We start from the raw sequence: 16,641 nt of genomic DNA on the forward strand, positions 1-16,641 counted from the left end.
CCTCGGTCGTAACAATTATACAGTACCGAAGTATATGCAACACCGGTTTTCACATTCATACAGATAGACACACTCGAGGAAAGATAGAGATTATAAAGATAACATGCGTTGGTCTGGCAATTTTTAAAGAGTTCTCTGTTAAACTTGCTTTTACCTGGGGTGAAGACTTGAAACGGTGCAGACCTGTAATCTTTTCCCTTGTTCACTGAAGAAAGACTTGGGAGGTTCAGGAAGACAAATGTGCTGTTGCAGACTGATCTTGTTATATTCCAGCCAAAGGTCAGTGGAGAAGTCTTTGTTCGATTTCTAAGGTAGAGAGTTCAAGACCAAACTCCAGTCACTGCCTACATGTAGTTCAAAGCTGGTAATTTTAGGCAGGGTCCTTTCTTTTCATTGGCTTAGATGGATCTCCTTTGTCTGCCTAGAATATACCTTTATTAAACCCCCTCATCAGAAACCTATTTTCTGTCATGTGACCATAGTTTCTTTTTTCATTTTCTTCATGGTTTTTTATGGTGAAGCCATTGTTAAGACAATGGAGTTCGTGTGTCAGCTTGATAAAGTAGGGCTTTTCACACCCATTCTTTGGAATTTGAGTTTGGAGTCAAAACGTCTGTGACAGTGTTGTTAACCCAATCAGTTGCAGAGAAGCCGTCATTACCACAGAAAAGGTTGTTTGCATTTTCATAGCTTCTCAGGAATGTGTCCAGAAAGGTCGTTTGTATTTTAGGGACTTCTCCGAGACTTGTCAAGACATGAAAATTAGCTCAGGGTTCTTGTAGTTCTATGTATATTGGCAGGAAAGGAAAAGCCACCTGACCTCTTACTTCATTTTGTTCACAGGAAAAGTGTCTGTTTTGGGTTTATTTCATAAATTCATTTTATAGCTCATAAGTTAATTTTATAGTTCATAAGTTCAGATTGTGTGGATGTGACAATTGTGACTGTCAGTTAATGAGAAGTCACAGAGCATTGTAGCCATTGTTCTTCAGGTAACTTAGTCCACTCACAGACTGAATATATCTCTTTCCACACTTTGATCCCAGAAAATTCATCACTCGGCCTTAATTTCTTACAGAATTGTTTATCTCCACTTAGTGGATTCCATTTGTGGAACTTGAGATTTTGGAAAGCAGGAGGAAAAATTCACCAGTTTTGTCATTTGAATGCTCATGTCTTGGAATCCAGTTGTGGATGTAAGAAGATAACGTGCCAACATTTCGAGCTGTTACCAATCATGAATTGCATTCCTGTAAAATGTCAGCCATGTAGTTAGACATCTGGTAATCGTTTGTTAATTAACATTCTTAATGGTTTTTGACAACTTTTTTTATTCTGGAACAGAGTTTGGCAAAAAAAACTGCATTAAACATAGATGAACAACATGTAGAAATAGGTGGTCAGGGAAATAGTAAGACAGACCCCTGATGTAATATCAAGTGACCTAGCAATGCCAGATATCCTAAACGACTCCTTTTATGTCACAGAGAAAAGCACAGGCGGCTTTCCAAAAACAGAGATGGAATTGCCAGGGAGGGACAAAAGGAAACACAAAGAATGTTAGAAATTACAGATAAACAGGTAATGGATAGAATTGGAACACTTGGATGTCAAGGCACTTGACCCAGACTGTGTACTGGGTACTTAAAGTGGTTACTGGAATCGTTCACGCCCTAGTGGGCATTTTTGGTGATCATTAGAAACTGGAATAGTGCCAGAGGATTGGCTCCATCCAACCTGGAGTTCTGTGTATTATACTAGTTCCCATGCCACAGTGCAGACTTTCTGCTATTGGTGAGGCTAAGAGTGAAACAACTCAGCTGAGACCAAGCATCAGATCTAATGAGGGGACACTTGAGGAATTGGGAAATGCTTTCTCTGGAGAACAGGGGACTTTAGGAAGGCTTGAGCAAGGTTTTCAAGATTCTAAGGGGCTAATAAACTTAACCAAAATAAATTGTTGACCTCAAAGGAAACGGACCAAGTGCTGGAAAATGGGGTTAGGCTGGATGGTTCGTTTTTCGGTCACGCAAACACGATGAGCAGAGCGGCCTCCTTCTGTGCCGTGAATTTTTCTACTATTTTGTAAATATTCTAAATATCTGTAGACGAGGAATGTGCAGGGATGTTGGGGAGAGGATGGGGGAGTGGCAGTATGTGAATTACTCCTTCGGGCCAGCACAGATGTGATGGGTCAAATGGCCGCCTTCTGTGCTGTAACGATTCTATGATTTTATAAGCTCGGATGAGGGGAAAGTGGCTTAAACTACTTGACACCGTGGTGAATTCGTGGAATAAACTGTCTAAGAAAATATTGAAGGTAGATCAGTAGAAGAAACGTTTGAGTGATATAAAAAAAAATTGTGTTTTTAAAAAAAAAACTGTGCAACTGGCCAAATAGACTGCAGTGGTCTTCTCCCATCTTGTGTCTACAGTTTACTTTCCACAGGCAGTAGTTGTCATGGAAACATAGCAATGACATGTTGGCCATCCAACAGTCAAAAGCAGATATGATATTTCACATTTATTACCTCAAATATAGCCCTTAAAAATGTTATTCTGTAGTTGTGAGCCTTCCAGCATATGTTTTACTGAAATGGAGGGCAGAAATTTGATGCATCATGAGCTTTTATCTAGTTTATTTTGATTTAACCTGCCTAATTTGGAAGTTGTTCATGGTAAACATTTGCATTGCTTGAAGCATTGAAACAAAATAATGTCAAGAATGTAAACGGCACCATTTTTGTCAACTCAGATTGATACAAATAAGGGATCAGGCAGTAGATTTGATTGTAGAAGTAATGATGTGTTTATCCAAGAGTAGCAACATATTGAAAGAAATTGCTTACAAATACTTTACTCCTCTTCCATTGCCCACATAATGCAGTCTTAAGTGCTGTACATTTACCACTAATGGTAAAGTTGTCTCTAATATGGATGACATCACAAACAAAGAACTTCTGAAGCAAAAGCCAGCTTTTACTTTAGATTAATAGCCATTGTCTCCAGCAATCAGGTCATCGGTTTGATTAATCATCCACTAATGCATTATAAAGTTTATAGCAGTGCTGTAGTGCATAGCTCAATCAGAACATTATTTTCTGTGCATAATATAATTGAGAGCAAAGTATGTACAGTCAGACCTCAGTTACAAAGTCAAAAGGACTTTTGATGAGGATTTAGCATATTTGTATTTCAGCCGATGACATAACCATGGAGTTTGGAGAGGCAATGGACAGTTACAGGGGAATGTTTATTTATTTGTGTTTTTTGAGATTTTATGCATTGTGTAACTCCTCACAACTTTTTGTTCCATTCAACGAGGAGCTTTGTAAATAGTTCAGTCTTGTTTAGTACTATCAAGATAGTTTAAGTTTGCCTCGCATCTGAAAGAAAACTGCTCCTTTTGTCCCGGTAAGATGCATTTGAATAGCATCTTTCACAACTTCAGGACATGCAACAGCACTTCACACCAATGAAGTACTTTTGAAGTGTAATCATTTTTGTATGGCAGACCGTTTGCACACAGCAAAGTCCAGCACGAGATAAATGACTGCATAATTCGTATTTTGGTGGTGTTGCTTGAGGGATAAGTATTTGCCAGAACACCAAGAGGACTCCATGCATCTCTTTTTAAAAGTACTGTTTGGGTCTTTTCCATCCACCTGACAGGAAAGACAACCTCAGTTTAACACTTCATCTGAAAGACAGCACCTCTGACAGTACAGCACTCCTTCAATTCTGCACTGAAATATCAGCCTAGATTATGTGCATGAGTGTATGCCATAGGGCTGAACCATGACCTACTGACTCAGAGTGGCACCTAAATGTAAGAATACAAAAGGCAGAAATACTAGAAATGGGGATACACTCCAGACTGTGTGTCAGTTTAAGGGCAGCTGGGCTGATGGAGAAGGAACAAGTCAAATTTCCATGGACTGCTAAAGGAGCCAATAAATATATCGGAACATGAATATTAAACCATCAGAAATTATCTGTAAAGGCTTAAAATTATCACCAGTGACCTGAATAAACTATTGTCCCATAATAAAAGTTCAGCATACAGATTTTGTTTGTACCTAAAGACAAGTTGTGTTCCCATCTTACCATCTGTCTCTGAGTATGTCTCTGTCTCTAACTGTCTCTTGATATGCAGTTCCCTAAAATCCGACAAAAGGATTAGTAAGTGCTTTCTTTCTCCTTGCTGTTTACTTGAGATACAGCTTCTAGCTCTTCTGCAAGGAGTCAAAAATGTGTTGAGATCGTTTCACAGATGTGGAAATATTTTTTTTTAAAGTAAACATCGTTACAGCAATGCTTTTGTCAAACTGTGATTTATTTGCCAAACAGCTGGCAAAACATTTGTATTGATTTTATATGTAGAAGATACAGTGGAGTGCTGTGTCACACAACAACTTGCATTTATGTAGCACCTTCAACAGAGCAAGACATTCCAAGGCGCTTCACAGGTCGGTCTTATCGATCCTTTTTGTGCAGTTTGTAACATTTATTTTAAGTACAGTTGACTCTTTAATATCCTTTCTGTTAGATTGTGTGAACTCTCTTTTATCTGTTTTCAGAACTGGGTTGTTGGCATCATTTTTGTTCAAAACTTTCATTGAACAGCAACAGAAGGAGCAAAATCCTTTATTTTGTGCTGAGTTCTTGCCAGGGTAAATGTCTGCAGCAAAGCGTATTGGCATGCAACTAGCTCCTAGGCCACTGTTAATACTGTTCTTTAGTTGTCTAACATTAGTAACAAGCAGCTCCGCAAGTCAGAAGATTTGGAAGAGATAATCAAACTTGCATACTCCCACTTCAGTGGCACTGCATATTAAGTTCTCCACTGTATGAAATGTCGACCTGTCATTTTCCCCACCACTTTTCCGGTGCATTTGATCTTCCCACTCCCTGTGCACCTGTTCCCCTGCCCCTCCATGCCTCAATTTAGATTAACAAAGTACTGCCATGCAATACAGCTGGACATTTTAGAAGCTGATCAAATTTTGTGACTTTAATTTTAAGGCCGGAATTTTACATTGGGCGGGAGGCCCCGCCCACCAGCCAAAATTCACGGGCGAGCCCACCTCCGTCGGGCCTAGGGAGGACTTGGGTGGGACTTCTTCCCTGAGGCAGGAACTCCCACCTCCAAGAGCTGCCGGCCAATCAGCGGGCTGGCAGCTCTTAGTCTCTTAGCTCTCTAGGTTTTACCTGGCGGTGTTCTGGGGGCCTGAGGTGCTTCCTGGCCACTGGTAAAATATCAGCGGCAGTGGGAGAAGGCCTCTTAAGGACCTTGATTGGCCTGGGGCCGTTTCTCGCCACCGTCGCCCCTGGTAAAATTGCAGCAGAAACAGGAAAATGTCGGGAATAGCGCCCCATCCCCACCCTGCCTCCCACTCAATTTTACTCCCCACCCCCCACCCGACCACCCCACTCGTGTGGTGGGGAGGGGGGATAAAATCCGGCCAAAGTTTCTGATATGTTTGGAAATAAAATTACTCAAATAAGAAATGTTTCATTAATCAGGAAATTGGAGTCGTTCTTCAGAAAAATAGGTATGTGCTCAGAACTCAGCATCTACTAGCCCCATTCTGTTGATTTAAAGCCATGCCTAAATGTTATTACCTTTTTGTTGAGACAATCCATTATGGCACCTCTTGTTCCACTGTTACCTATTTAAATAGAGCAGGAGAAGAATGGTTAATAATTACATCAGGGTTCACTGGATTTGTCAACATTAAGTGCACAAGCATATTGACTTGTAATAGTGCATCATGTTTGGACAAATGTGGTTATTTGAATAAATGAACAGCAAATAACCTCATTGTATGTTTCCATTATCACATATTTCCTGATAATATGCATAGGTCATAATTTCAAGATAACCTTCCTGTGCAATTATTCATTGATTTGTGTAAATAAATTACAGGTACATCCGAGAAATAACTATAACATTTAAACCATGTTATTCTCCATAGTTACAGTATTATCATCTGATTGTCAATTTATGCTGGAGCGAAACCTGCTTAAATAGATTTTCTCACCTTGAAAACAGCTTTTAAACTTGCGCTAATTTTTTTTGGCTCTGTAAATATACATTGAATATTTTTTAATTTATCAGTGAGAATCATCATGTATAGCAGGTTGAAAAATGTCTCTACCAGAGAGATAAATTTCCATGTATTTATGATGAATCATTTGTAGGTTAATGGCCATCTATTATTAGGACTGTAAACTTTTTTTTTTAAAAACTCTTGAGCTGAATGGAACCCTCTCCACCTCCCAGTCTATTTGTATGTTTCTTTTGAGTGGCTTTCAATGGGATACGGATGATGCATTTTATTGTATTTAAAATTGTACAAGACTGTTATACTGACCCTTGGCTGCCAAGACTCTTGCTCTTATGTAATTACTGATGATTAAGAACTTCCTGTCTCATTTGTTTGGATAAAATTCCTTTTATCTTTATCTTTTGGTACTTTTGTGTCAAAGAAACATCAGTGTTCAGCTGTCTTGTTAATTTTTTACTCTTATTTCCTTCATTACTGAGGGCAGCTCTTCACCACACCCCTCAACTAACATCTGGGTATTTATGCAAGTGAACACTCAGATGTTTGAATGAATGAGACTAAAATACATTGAGGTCTTGGGGGAAGAAACAAGATATTAACTTCTGCAACCACCAACATGAAGGATTATACACTTAAAAATTTACCTTCAAAGTCCCCATCACTGAATGAGGCTTCAAAGAAACAAAATTCTGTTCTAGCTATACCCAAAACAATGTGCGTTGAAAATTCTTTGATTCATTAGCTGTCTGGCATAAACAGAACAGGGCAAAGAAAACTAGTAGGTGTGACTTGCAGCAGGGTCTAAAACAAAGTACTCTGTAGACTCACACCTGGTGTCACTGGTATAGCTGCAACCCAATCAGCGATTGTGCAATGTTCTGGGTCAATTACATACAAATATATTGCAGAGCAGCTCATAAGTCAGTTTTGTGCCTGTACTAGGTCAGTTGTCAAAGTGAGTGCCTTTTTGTGAGGGATTTTCCTTTAATATTTGGACTTTAAAGTAGCAAAATCTGCTGCCTCGAGCATATTTTAACCATAATTTATGTATGTTCATGTGTCCTTTGAATAATGTGTCCTCTATATGATTGGACTTCCTAGAAAGTAGATTTCTGATACATCCAAGAAAACTTACATTTAGAGTACATATTTTTGATCAGAACCAACTTGGCTATCCATAGTCAAGCAATACATTTCATTTCAGCTAAATCTAATATTAAGAGTAATGTGAGATAGAGTAATCTGAAACTATTGAATATCCAAAGCACATTATCCCGTTAGCTTTGCCTGGGACTCGAGTTTAACCTGCCCTTTGTCGTACTAGGCCCCCACCTGCCAAGAATGAGGCACATTGATTTTGTCATGAACATTGATTTTAAACTGTTACTGGAGTGAAGAAATGACTTGCTAAACAGATCAGCCGTGACTGGAAAATATATTTGCATATTAACAGGCAGTGTTTGGAAGGACGAAGAAGCCATTCCCTGACACATACAACCCACAATGGACTTTTGATCACCAGACGTTGGAGGTGGGGGAGCCCGCATTCCAGGTTGACTGCTAAGATGGCTGAATATACAAGCGGACATGGTCAAACCAGCTAGTCACATGACTAACATGCTGGGCAACCTGAGTTTTTTGAATTTGTACAAACAGTTTGGGCAAAAAGTCTGTTTGTTCCTAGACTGAGAAGATCTCTCTCCTGTCTGCTCCCATCTCTTTCTCACAAGCCTCTGAATCCACTGAAGACACATCAGCCCCATGAGCGAACAAGGTTTAAGAAGAATACTGGATCCCAACGGAGAGCAAGATCTACCTACAATCAAGGACTCTACAGTGAGCTTGAAGAACCGTAACAACAACTTTTCAGATATTGCCTCAAACTTTTCCACTTTATTTTTCCTCTGCTCTTTTCTGTCTCTATTTGCATGTGTGTATCGCATATGCATGCTAGCGTGGATGCGTCGGGTATCCGTAGGCGTTAACTGAATTAGAGTTTAAATTTAAGTTTAATAAATTTCAACTTTTCTTCTTTAAACCTAAGAAAGCCTGTTTGTGCTGGTTTCTTTTCCTTATAATTGGAAAGCAGTGAACAAGGATTCACCAAGGGGGAGCTAAAAACACGGTGTGTTTAAAATTAAACCCTGTTACGGTAAGACCAGGTGAAGGCTGAGAGGGACCCCTGGACACCTTTCTCACCTGGTCGTAACAGCTTCAAGAGCCTTTTAAGAAAGTATATAGTGTTGCTAGTGTGGCATGCATCTTGTAAATCACCCCTGTCCTGCCACAAAGAACTTGAAAGGAATGTGCAAAAGTTAAGCACAGTTACCAGCAGAGTGTTCCAATTGAGCCTGCTTGCACGTATTTACGGAATTGATTTTGCTGGAGTTTATTTTGTGCTCATCAAAGTAAAGGATGCCAGGAAATCAAAATTGTTAATCATAGGCTCTTACAGCAAAGACGATGACCATTCAGTCCATTGTGCCTGTGCTAGCTCTTCAAAAGAATTCATAATAAAACCTACATTTCTATTGAGCTGGGGCCAGTGCTCATGCCCCCCCCCCCCCCCCCCCCCCCCCAACTTGTGCGCATTTGCTTGCAGCCCGAGGATAAATTTGCTAGACTGGCCGCTGGTCGTAACAAATTGCAGCAAGTTTATTTTCAGGTTATAGTTGATGGCATGATACATGGGGGAGGGTGCTTCTCTCATAGGTCTTATCGTAATATAAAAGCAGCTCTAGCCTGGAACAAATCCCGGTTGACTTTGGGCATGTGTTTAATTCAGAATCATTCAATCTAACTGTTACCATGTTTCATGAGTATTGTCTGTTACAATGATTCACTTGTACTCTTGTCCAAATTCTGAATAATGTAACAAAACTGTGTCAATGTAATTTCTTTGCAATGGCTCAAATTCAATATTTAAGGAGATGTCACCTCCGTGTGTTACACAATATGTTGTGTTTTTGTCTTTGGTCTTGTGTCTATTTGTGGCCAGGTTTGAACTGAGATTTATTTGTCTTATGCAAACCTCTTGTCAAAGAATATAGCCTAGTTTACAGGAATATGTTTTTTTTTAAAGGGAACTTTAGTGTGGTGGGGTGAGAGGTGATAGCTGTTGGAATTCTCCCCCAACTATCTACCTGTGTGTAGCACCGTGGGCTAAATATCATCAATCTTGGGTTATTTTTACCTGTGTAGAATCAAGTCTCCTATTTCTGTTAATGTACAGTTCTGCTTCATGAAATAAACTTGACTCATGCATTTCCTGACAGTTACATTGACTGTAATAGCTGGCAATGCTTTTGTATCATCCTGAACCCAATTCAGACCCACCTGACCACAGAAGGCCCTCTATTGGTCTACTATGGAACACCCACCAAGTGGGGACTTCTTTAATGGAGAGCTTGGAGAGGGAAGAGCGAATGATGGTCTTCCTTTCCCATTACGGGATGTTCACTTTGGAATAGTGCTGTTTTTCAAAAAGGTTCCACTTTTTACAAAACTACATAATAGGTAAATTCAGAATCCGTTTTATTTAGGTTGCAGTCACTGTAGTATTGGAATATGTAAAATCAAAATTATAATTCTGGCTTTCTTGCAGTCCTCAAGTTAGATCAATAGAAAAGTTACCATCTTAAATCACAGTGGCACAGTGGTTAGCAACGCAGCCTCACAGCTCCAGCGACCCGAGTTCAATTCTGGGTACTGCCTGTGTGGAGTTTGCAAGTTCTCCCTGTGTCTGCGTGGGTTTCCTCCGGGTGCTCCGGTTTCCTCCCACATGCCAAAGACTTGCAGGTTAATAGGTAAATTGGCCATTATAAATTGCCCCTAGTATAGATAGGTGGTAGGGAAATACAGGGACAGATGGGGATATGGTAGGAATATGGAATTAGTATAGGATTAGTATAAATGGGTGGTTGATGGTCGGCACAGACTCGGTGGGCCGAAGGGCCTGTTTCAGTGCTGTATCTCTAAATAAAGGCTGAGCAATTTAAGAAAGCATTTTGTAGTATGAAGGAGCTTTTCTGTATACTTATTATTCGGCATAATTTCAGGTTGAACTTTTTAACTGTATTTTGAAGGTTGATCTTGCAGGAACATTCTGATTTACTATGTCAAACTTGAATTAGCTTCATCAGATTTACAATGACTCATACTATGTTCTTTTATAATTTCTAATAGTTCTTTGAGGTGCCATTTGACTCGAACATGAACAGGACAAAGAACAGACCCCTGGTCAGAGGACAAATTAGGTTGGTTTCCCATTTGGCATTGTACTTTTACTTTTTAGAATTTGTGTTTTTTTTTAATTTGTAGTCTTTGAAATGTTTGTTAGCAGATGTTTCAGGTTAACGGCACAGTATGATACTGAACAACACAAATTAGAAAAATACAAACTTTGGTTTCTCATCTGTGCTGAGTTACTGAATCTTAGGCTAAGAGGTCTAGGAAATGCAAGAATCCCATATTGCTTCAGCTGTGTACAGTCAACCTTCTCACACCATTGGGCTCTAAATGTACATAATGAGACCCCTTTATGGCATCAGCACTCACTGCTTTAATAAAAGGATGTTCAAGCTATTCTAAATCAGAATATTTTCTTAATGGTAAGAAATTAGAAGCTCTGGTGGAGTAAAGAGATTTAGGTCAAATCACTAAAAGCTAGTGCACAGGAACCAAAAGTAATCAAAAAGGCACCTGGGAATGTTGGTCTTTATCTTAAGGGGGTTGGAATACAAAAGAGAGGAAGCTATGCTTCAGTTGCACAGAGCTTTGGTCAGACCCTATCTGGAGTACTGCATTCAGTTTTGGGCATTGCACCTCATGAAGGATATATTCACCTTGGAGTTTATACATTACAGATTCAACACAACAATACCAGCGCTTAAAGGATTAAATCATGAGGATAGGTTACATAGACTTGGCTTGTATTCTCTTGAGTTGTGAAGGTTGGGGGTGATCTAATCGAGGTGTTTAAAATGATAAAGGCATTCAATGGGGTAGATAGAGAGAAACTATTTCCTTTAGTCAGGATTCCGGAACAAGTGGGGTATAATAAAATAATAGCTAGGCCACATAGGGGTGAAATCGGGAAGTGTTTTTTCACACAGATAATAGAAATCTAGAAGTCTGTCTTCCCACCCCCCCCAAAGGTTGTAAACATTGGGGGAGTTGAACATTTCAAGATTAAGATCTTGGGTAAGGGTATCGAGGCATATGGAGTTCAGGTACAGATCAGCCATGATCTAAAGGAAGAACATACTGCTGTTCCTATGTTCCTATTGGTATTTTTAAAAAGAAAGCTGACAACAGTAGCTCTTTCATTTACATATTTTAAGAATTATTGCGGTGTTTTCAAATTGATCTGCACTAATTTTAACCACTGAAGCTTGGTGATACTTTTCATTTTATATTTATTCACACATTGTGGTAAGTTGTTCTGCTGGCCGTACTACTACTTCTGGTACCTACTATCCACTGTCAGTGATTTTGTGCCTGCAATTCCCCTTACAATAATTGTATGAACTTAGTTGTACTATTAAATGGAAACAAGAGGAGGAAGAGGAAGTAACTGGATGAATCACCTTGGTTGGCTCGCCTTTGTTGATTAAGAGTACCATTGGAAGAGGCCAATGAGGGAATCTTGTATATCATTGGGGAGGGGAAGACTTCAGGAACAATAAATGAATAGTCTGATTAGGTCACTTAAAGATTGCTTAGAACACCAATTCTGTACAATCCTGAACGCTCACTTGTCAATTCAATAATGAGAAAATATATTATTGAACTTTCACTCAATTAAAAAGTGATATGGTCTTATCAGAGTCTGGACTCCATTCAAACACAGCATATTGTGTATACTGTGGAATTTTGGGATCATGCACCCATTGCTGAATATTTAAGTTTTCTACTCTACAGATTTGTGTTTATGCAATTCTTTGGCAGTATGTGATAACCTTTTTATTTTGATGTAATTATTATAATATATGTACCACAAAAAATGTTAAATTTAAATGCTTCTAACATCAGTTTTTTGTGCTTGACCTGTCACACGTCATTAGTGCAATTACCATTTTATGTGTAGTTTCAGCAAGTGTTTTTGAAATAGACCCTCTATTTTCTGTGAAAGCACATGTTGTCTGTCTTTTATTAACCCTTTCAGCAGCTCCAACCTCGATTAACATTTGATCAAATATCAGATATACTCCACACTGATTACAGCTTACTTTTTGCTCAAATAATAACATTCCTTGACCGTTGAGCCAAGTAATAGATGGAATTGGTACAATTTTAGCAGTCTCTCAAAACAAATCTGTAATTTAACAGATGAATACTCCAAAGTAATGCAGTTACCAGATCCAGCTCCTACATTGAGCTCATCTACAAAGTCAGAACTGGCCAGCAAAAGTATATTCCCTATACATTCCGACGATGGAACTTTGCGAAATGGACCAACAACATAGGCCACTAAGTCACTGTATTCTTTGTTTTTAAATTTATATTTATACTTTGTTTTTGGATATTTTTACATGTGGGTACTTGGCAATTGTAGATAATATGCAATCTAGCTGCTGTAACTTTAATTTAGTCAGTTGCTTCAATTTGTTACTGAGTTATTTCTTTTCAAAAGAATTTCTGGTTTTACTTAAAATGAAATTAATAGTTGCAATCTCTCCCATCATAGTGATATGATCCCATAGTTTTTTTTTCCGGGAAGAATGCAGTGTGCCTTTAAGGCTGAAAAAGGAACAATACTGCTTTAAGGCAACAAGCTCCAGAGACTGAGTCAAACAATGCATTCTCGTTGCCTGGGATATAGCCACTTAGACTGAGGATCGAGAGATACATTGTTGCTGATTGACATTTGAAACTAGTTGAAAAACAGGCTTTTGGAGCACAGTTAACAGAGACAGACACAGACTGTCAGCCAGCATATACTGAAGGAAAAGAGAGAGTTCTCTTGGTTTATTTAAACCCTATTGATTATACTCTCAGAATTCAGATGTCAAGCCAGATTAATTTCTTAAAAGAAAATAACCAATTCCTTTAATTGCTGATCTGTAATTGCTGAAATTCATCACTGGAAAAGAAAAGCATCAATTCAACTGCTGAATTAGACTACGGACTGTTCTACTGTTGAAGAACCTTTTTTTTCCCCCATCGGACGGCTGTGAGCACTTCAAGCAACCTTGGACTATTCCACATTGGAAGATTTCACTTTGGCAGGAATGTAAATATGCAAGGACACTAATTTTTTCTATTTTAAATGTTGTTTATATCTTAGTGTTTAAGAATTTAGTTTTTCTAATTAAACAGTTAATTTGTTTATCTAAAGACACCTGGTTTTGTTAGCCTCATTCGGGGTTAATAGATGGTACAATTTGGCTGGGTCTTTAATTTGGAAAGTTTAAAATGATATGTTAGACGATCTGTGGAGGGACAGGACTGAATCAACAATGCGTTTCTCCCATCACAATCAGAATCATATATTTTGATTGGGGGCTTTGACTTGAGCAGTCGGTCGTAACAATAGGGAAACGAGAGTTAATGAAATAGTTTGTGCAATACAAGTAATAATGTTAAAATGTAAACTGGCCTATATTATCCAAGTGACTGAAGAGACCCTGTCCTTAAGAGCCAATATCAGATGTAAGAATTGCATGATTCATAACAGTATTCTTGCTGTGCATTAGCTGAATGTACTTTTCTATTTTGATCTATGTCCTCCTAAATGATTAGCACAGTGCTCTGTAATGTTTTACTTGTTTGGCCCCTATTGAGCTTCTGTCTGATAGATATAAAAGTGTTAAAGTTTAAAGCATTATGATGCAGAATTCTAATGCTCTCAGGACCTTGGATTCTTTAATATTAATCTTGCACACATGCTGTTGACCCTTCACACCTCAAGGCATTCTTTCATTTTTTTTGTGAGACCAGGGGTCCTTGCATCTAGAGGTGTACAATGCAGGTTTCCAACTCATTAATTACAAGCCTGGGCACTTGATAGATTTGACTGTGTTGTACCTCACACTGCGTGAGGAAACATCCCAGATGCTCATCTATAAAACTTGGAGTCACGGTGCATTTTGCTAAATGGAGGCTCCATCTGCTTTGGGTGAAGAACTGAGAAGAGAGATGAACTCCTAATGGAGCTGTCTTCACTGCTGCTGCCATCTTCTTCCAGAGGTCAAGCTGAGTTAATTTGATGGAACATATACCATTGTATACTTCTCTTAGTAATGTCCTATTCAACACAAACCCATGGTTTATAATTCTGTTTAAATTAAAGTCAAAGACAGACAGTTGTAATTTATGGCAGCTATTCTAAATCTTAATTTCTTCATGCAGTGTTTAAAAGTTCTTGAATGTTTTATTTATCTGACAACTTACACTTGTTCAGTTATAGGCTTGCACTGATAAAGCTACAAATTCAATACTCTTTGGGTTTTTACTGCATCTTTACTCTATCTGTCAAAATAAATGCCACTTATCTTGCTTAATATCACATTTTTCTTCCCAAATGCCACATTCTGTTGGCTGAGAAATTACAATTTTTGTAAATGATGCAGTATGTTGAAGAATGCACGTACAGATATTCAGGTTATTTGTGAGTGTCCTATTAATTACTTGATTTTCTTGAGCAAGATTTAAGGTAGTACTCACAGCATTTGTTAGTTAATTTCCTTAGCATGTTCTTTGAGTAGTTAAATGTATTTAAATTAATTTAATCGGGAAAGGGGAAGTGTTTTGAGTGAATTACAAGGTCATGAGTGCTCATAAAGCACCTGCCATTAAAACATTTTCTACCACTTACTTTGGTGTCATAGGTTAATGTGCAGTTGTATAGGACCTCACAGGATACAGTTATTTGAGATGATCCGTTCTCTATGTCTAACATAAAGTAACAGAAGAACAAATTAAGTGTAGGAACAGTATTAACTGCAACCACATCGCCACCCCCAACCCCCGCCCCGTCCACACTCTTTTTCCATTTATTTAGGTTAAAATGTTTGTTTAAAAAGTCGCCAACCTAAATGCCCAGTGTTATTGTCACTGGCCATATCACCTGCTATTTCAGGTTTCAGACATCCCCCAGAGATGCTCAACTGATATTGATCCTGTTTTCTGCTAAGTATTTAAGTCTGGAAACTTCACTGCTGGACAGATAGGTCCCAAATGGCATTCATAACGAGTAAGGATTCTGATAAAGCTTTTAGCTTGGTATGAGACATACGTATGAGAATTGAAATGATGGGTCTCTGTGGAACTACATGAAAAGTATTACGCATGAAATTTCTCCGAAGTAGCAGACTTTTTAAATGAATTTTTAAACCTAACTTTTCAAGGAGAGTACTTTGCATTCCACATTTGAAGGAAAAGATTAATGACTTTCCTCTGCTACATAAATTAAACCCATCATCATTGTCCTTCCTACCTGGTCCAATGCACATACAAAACTGCCAGCTTTATCCTTCCTACCGAGCCCATTACATGCTGATAAAACTGATGAAACATGCCATCTTCTTCATTGTCATCATCTCCCAGGCACTATACAGAGTATCCATTGCACACACCAAACCTACTACTGTTGTCGCCTCTACAGACTGCACCATTTGCAAATCGTGTCTATCTGCTTTATCCTTCCTACTAGATTCCATTGGACACAGACCACCACCCTTGCCACACTCATTCTAGTTTTACACCCCATCACACACAAATACATGCAGACTAGTGTTCCAGTAACACAACTGAACAGAGTTGTTTAAAGTATATTCACAGAAATGGCTTTTGATTTCAATGGATATAGTCTGTATGTTAAATTATCTGCTCCGCTGTGAACACTGTTTCCTTTTTGGTTCCAGTGCCATTTATTCCATGCACTTTTACACTACTACTGCAACTCTGCCTAAATGTTGAGTCCTGGGATTTAGATTGAACTTTAGGATGGTTAGATTACATGTCTTTAGCTGTATATTTTAAAAATATTTTTGTGAATGATTGAATGCATCTATGAATGTACTACTACTCCCTTTTCAACTCATTTTGTGTGACGCACCAAAAAAAGTCAAGTCTCTTTTGAACTAGTTAAGGTGAAGTGTTCAAGTGCAGGCTGGGATTGGCTGACTGTTCACTTTTATCTCTTTGCCTCTGCTTCCTGCATCACCTTTTCAGCACAGCTGAAATTGACAACTTGCAGCAAGGGTAATCACAGACTTAAATCCTACAACGTTATAATGCCGCACATTTGCTAGACTCCAATGTTGATACTCCGTTTACTTCCATAGAGCTCAAAACACCATTAAATGGCTAGCACTCAACAACACTCAATAATCTTGACACCATCCGGGATATAGCAGCCTGCTTGTTCAGCATCCCATCTACCACCTTAAACATTCACTCCCTCCACCACTGGTGCAAAGTGGCAGCAGTGTGTAGTGTCTACAACATGCACTGCAGCAACACATCAAAGCTCCTTCGACAGCACCTTCCTAACCTGTGACCTCTACCAACTAGAAGGGCAAGGCAGCAGACACATGTAAACACCACCTGCTAGTTCCGCTCCAAG

General features: G+C 38.8%; 1 protein-coding gene across 2 annotated transcripts in view; it reads left to right on the top strand.

Moving 5' to 3' along the window:
• cox10 (cytochrome c oxidase assembly factor heme A:farnesyltransferase COX10) overlaps positions 1-16,641 on the top strand; it is a 136,785-nt gene that overhangs the window by 106,127 nt on the left and 14,017 nt on the right. For both annotated transcript variants that reach the window (XM_068058015.1, XM_068058014.1), the window contains exon 5: positions 10,257-10,327. In XM_068058015.1, coding sequence (XP_067914116.1) covers positions 10,257-10,327 — 71 coding nt within the window. The remainder of the gene's footprint in view (positions 1-10,256; positions 10,328-16,641) is intronic.

The sequence above is a fragment of the Heterodontus francisci genome, chromosome 26 (genome assembly GCF_036365525.1).
Source record: "Heterodontus francisci isolate sHetFra1 chromosome 26, sHetFra1.hap1, whole genome shotgun sequence".
Classification (NCBI taxonomy): domain Eukaryota; kingdom Metazoa; phylum Chordata; class Chondrichthyes; order Heterodontiformes; family Heterodontidae; genus Heterodontus; species Heterodontus francisci.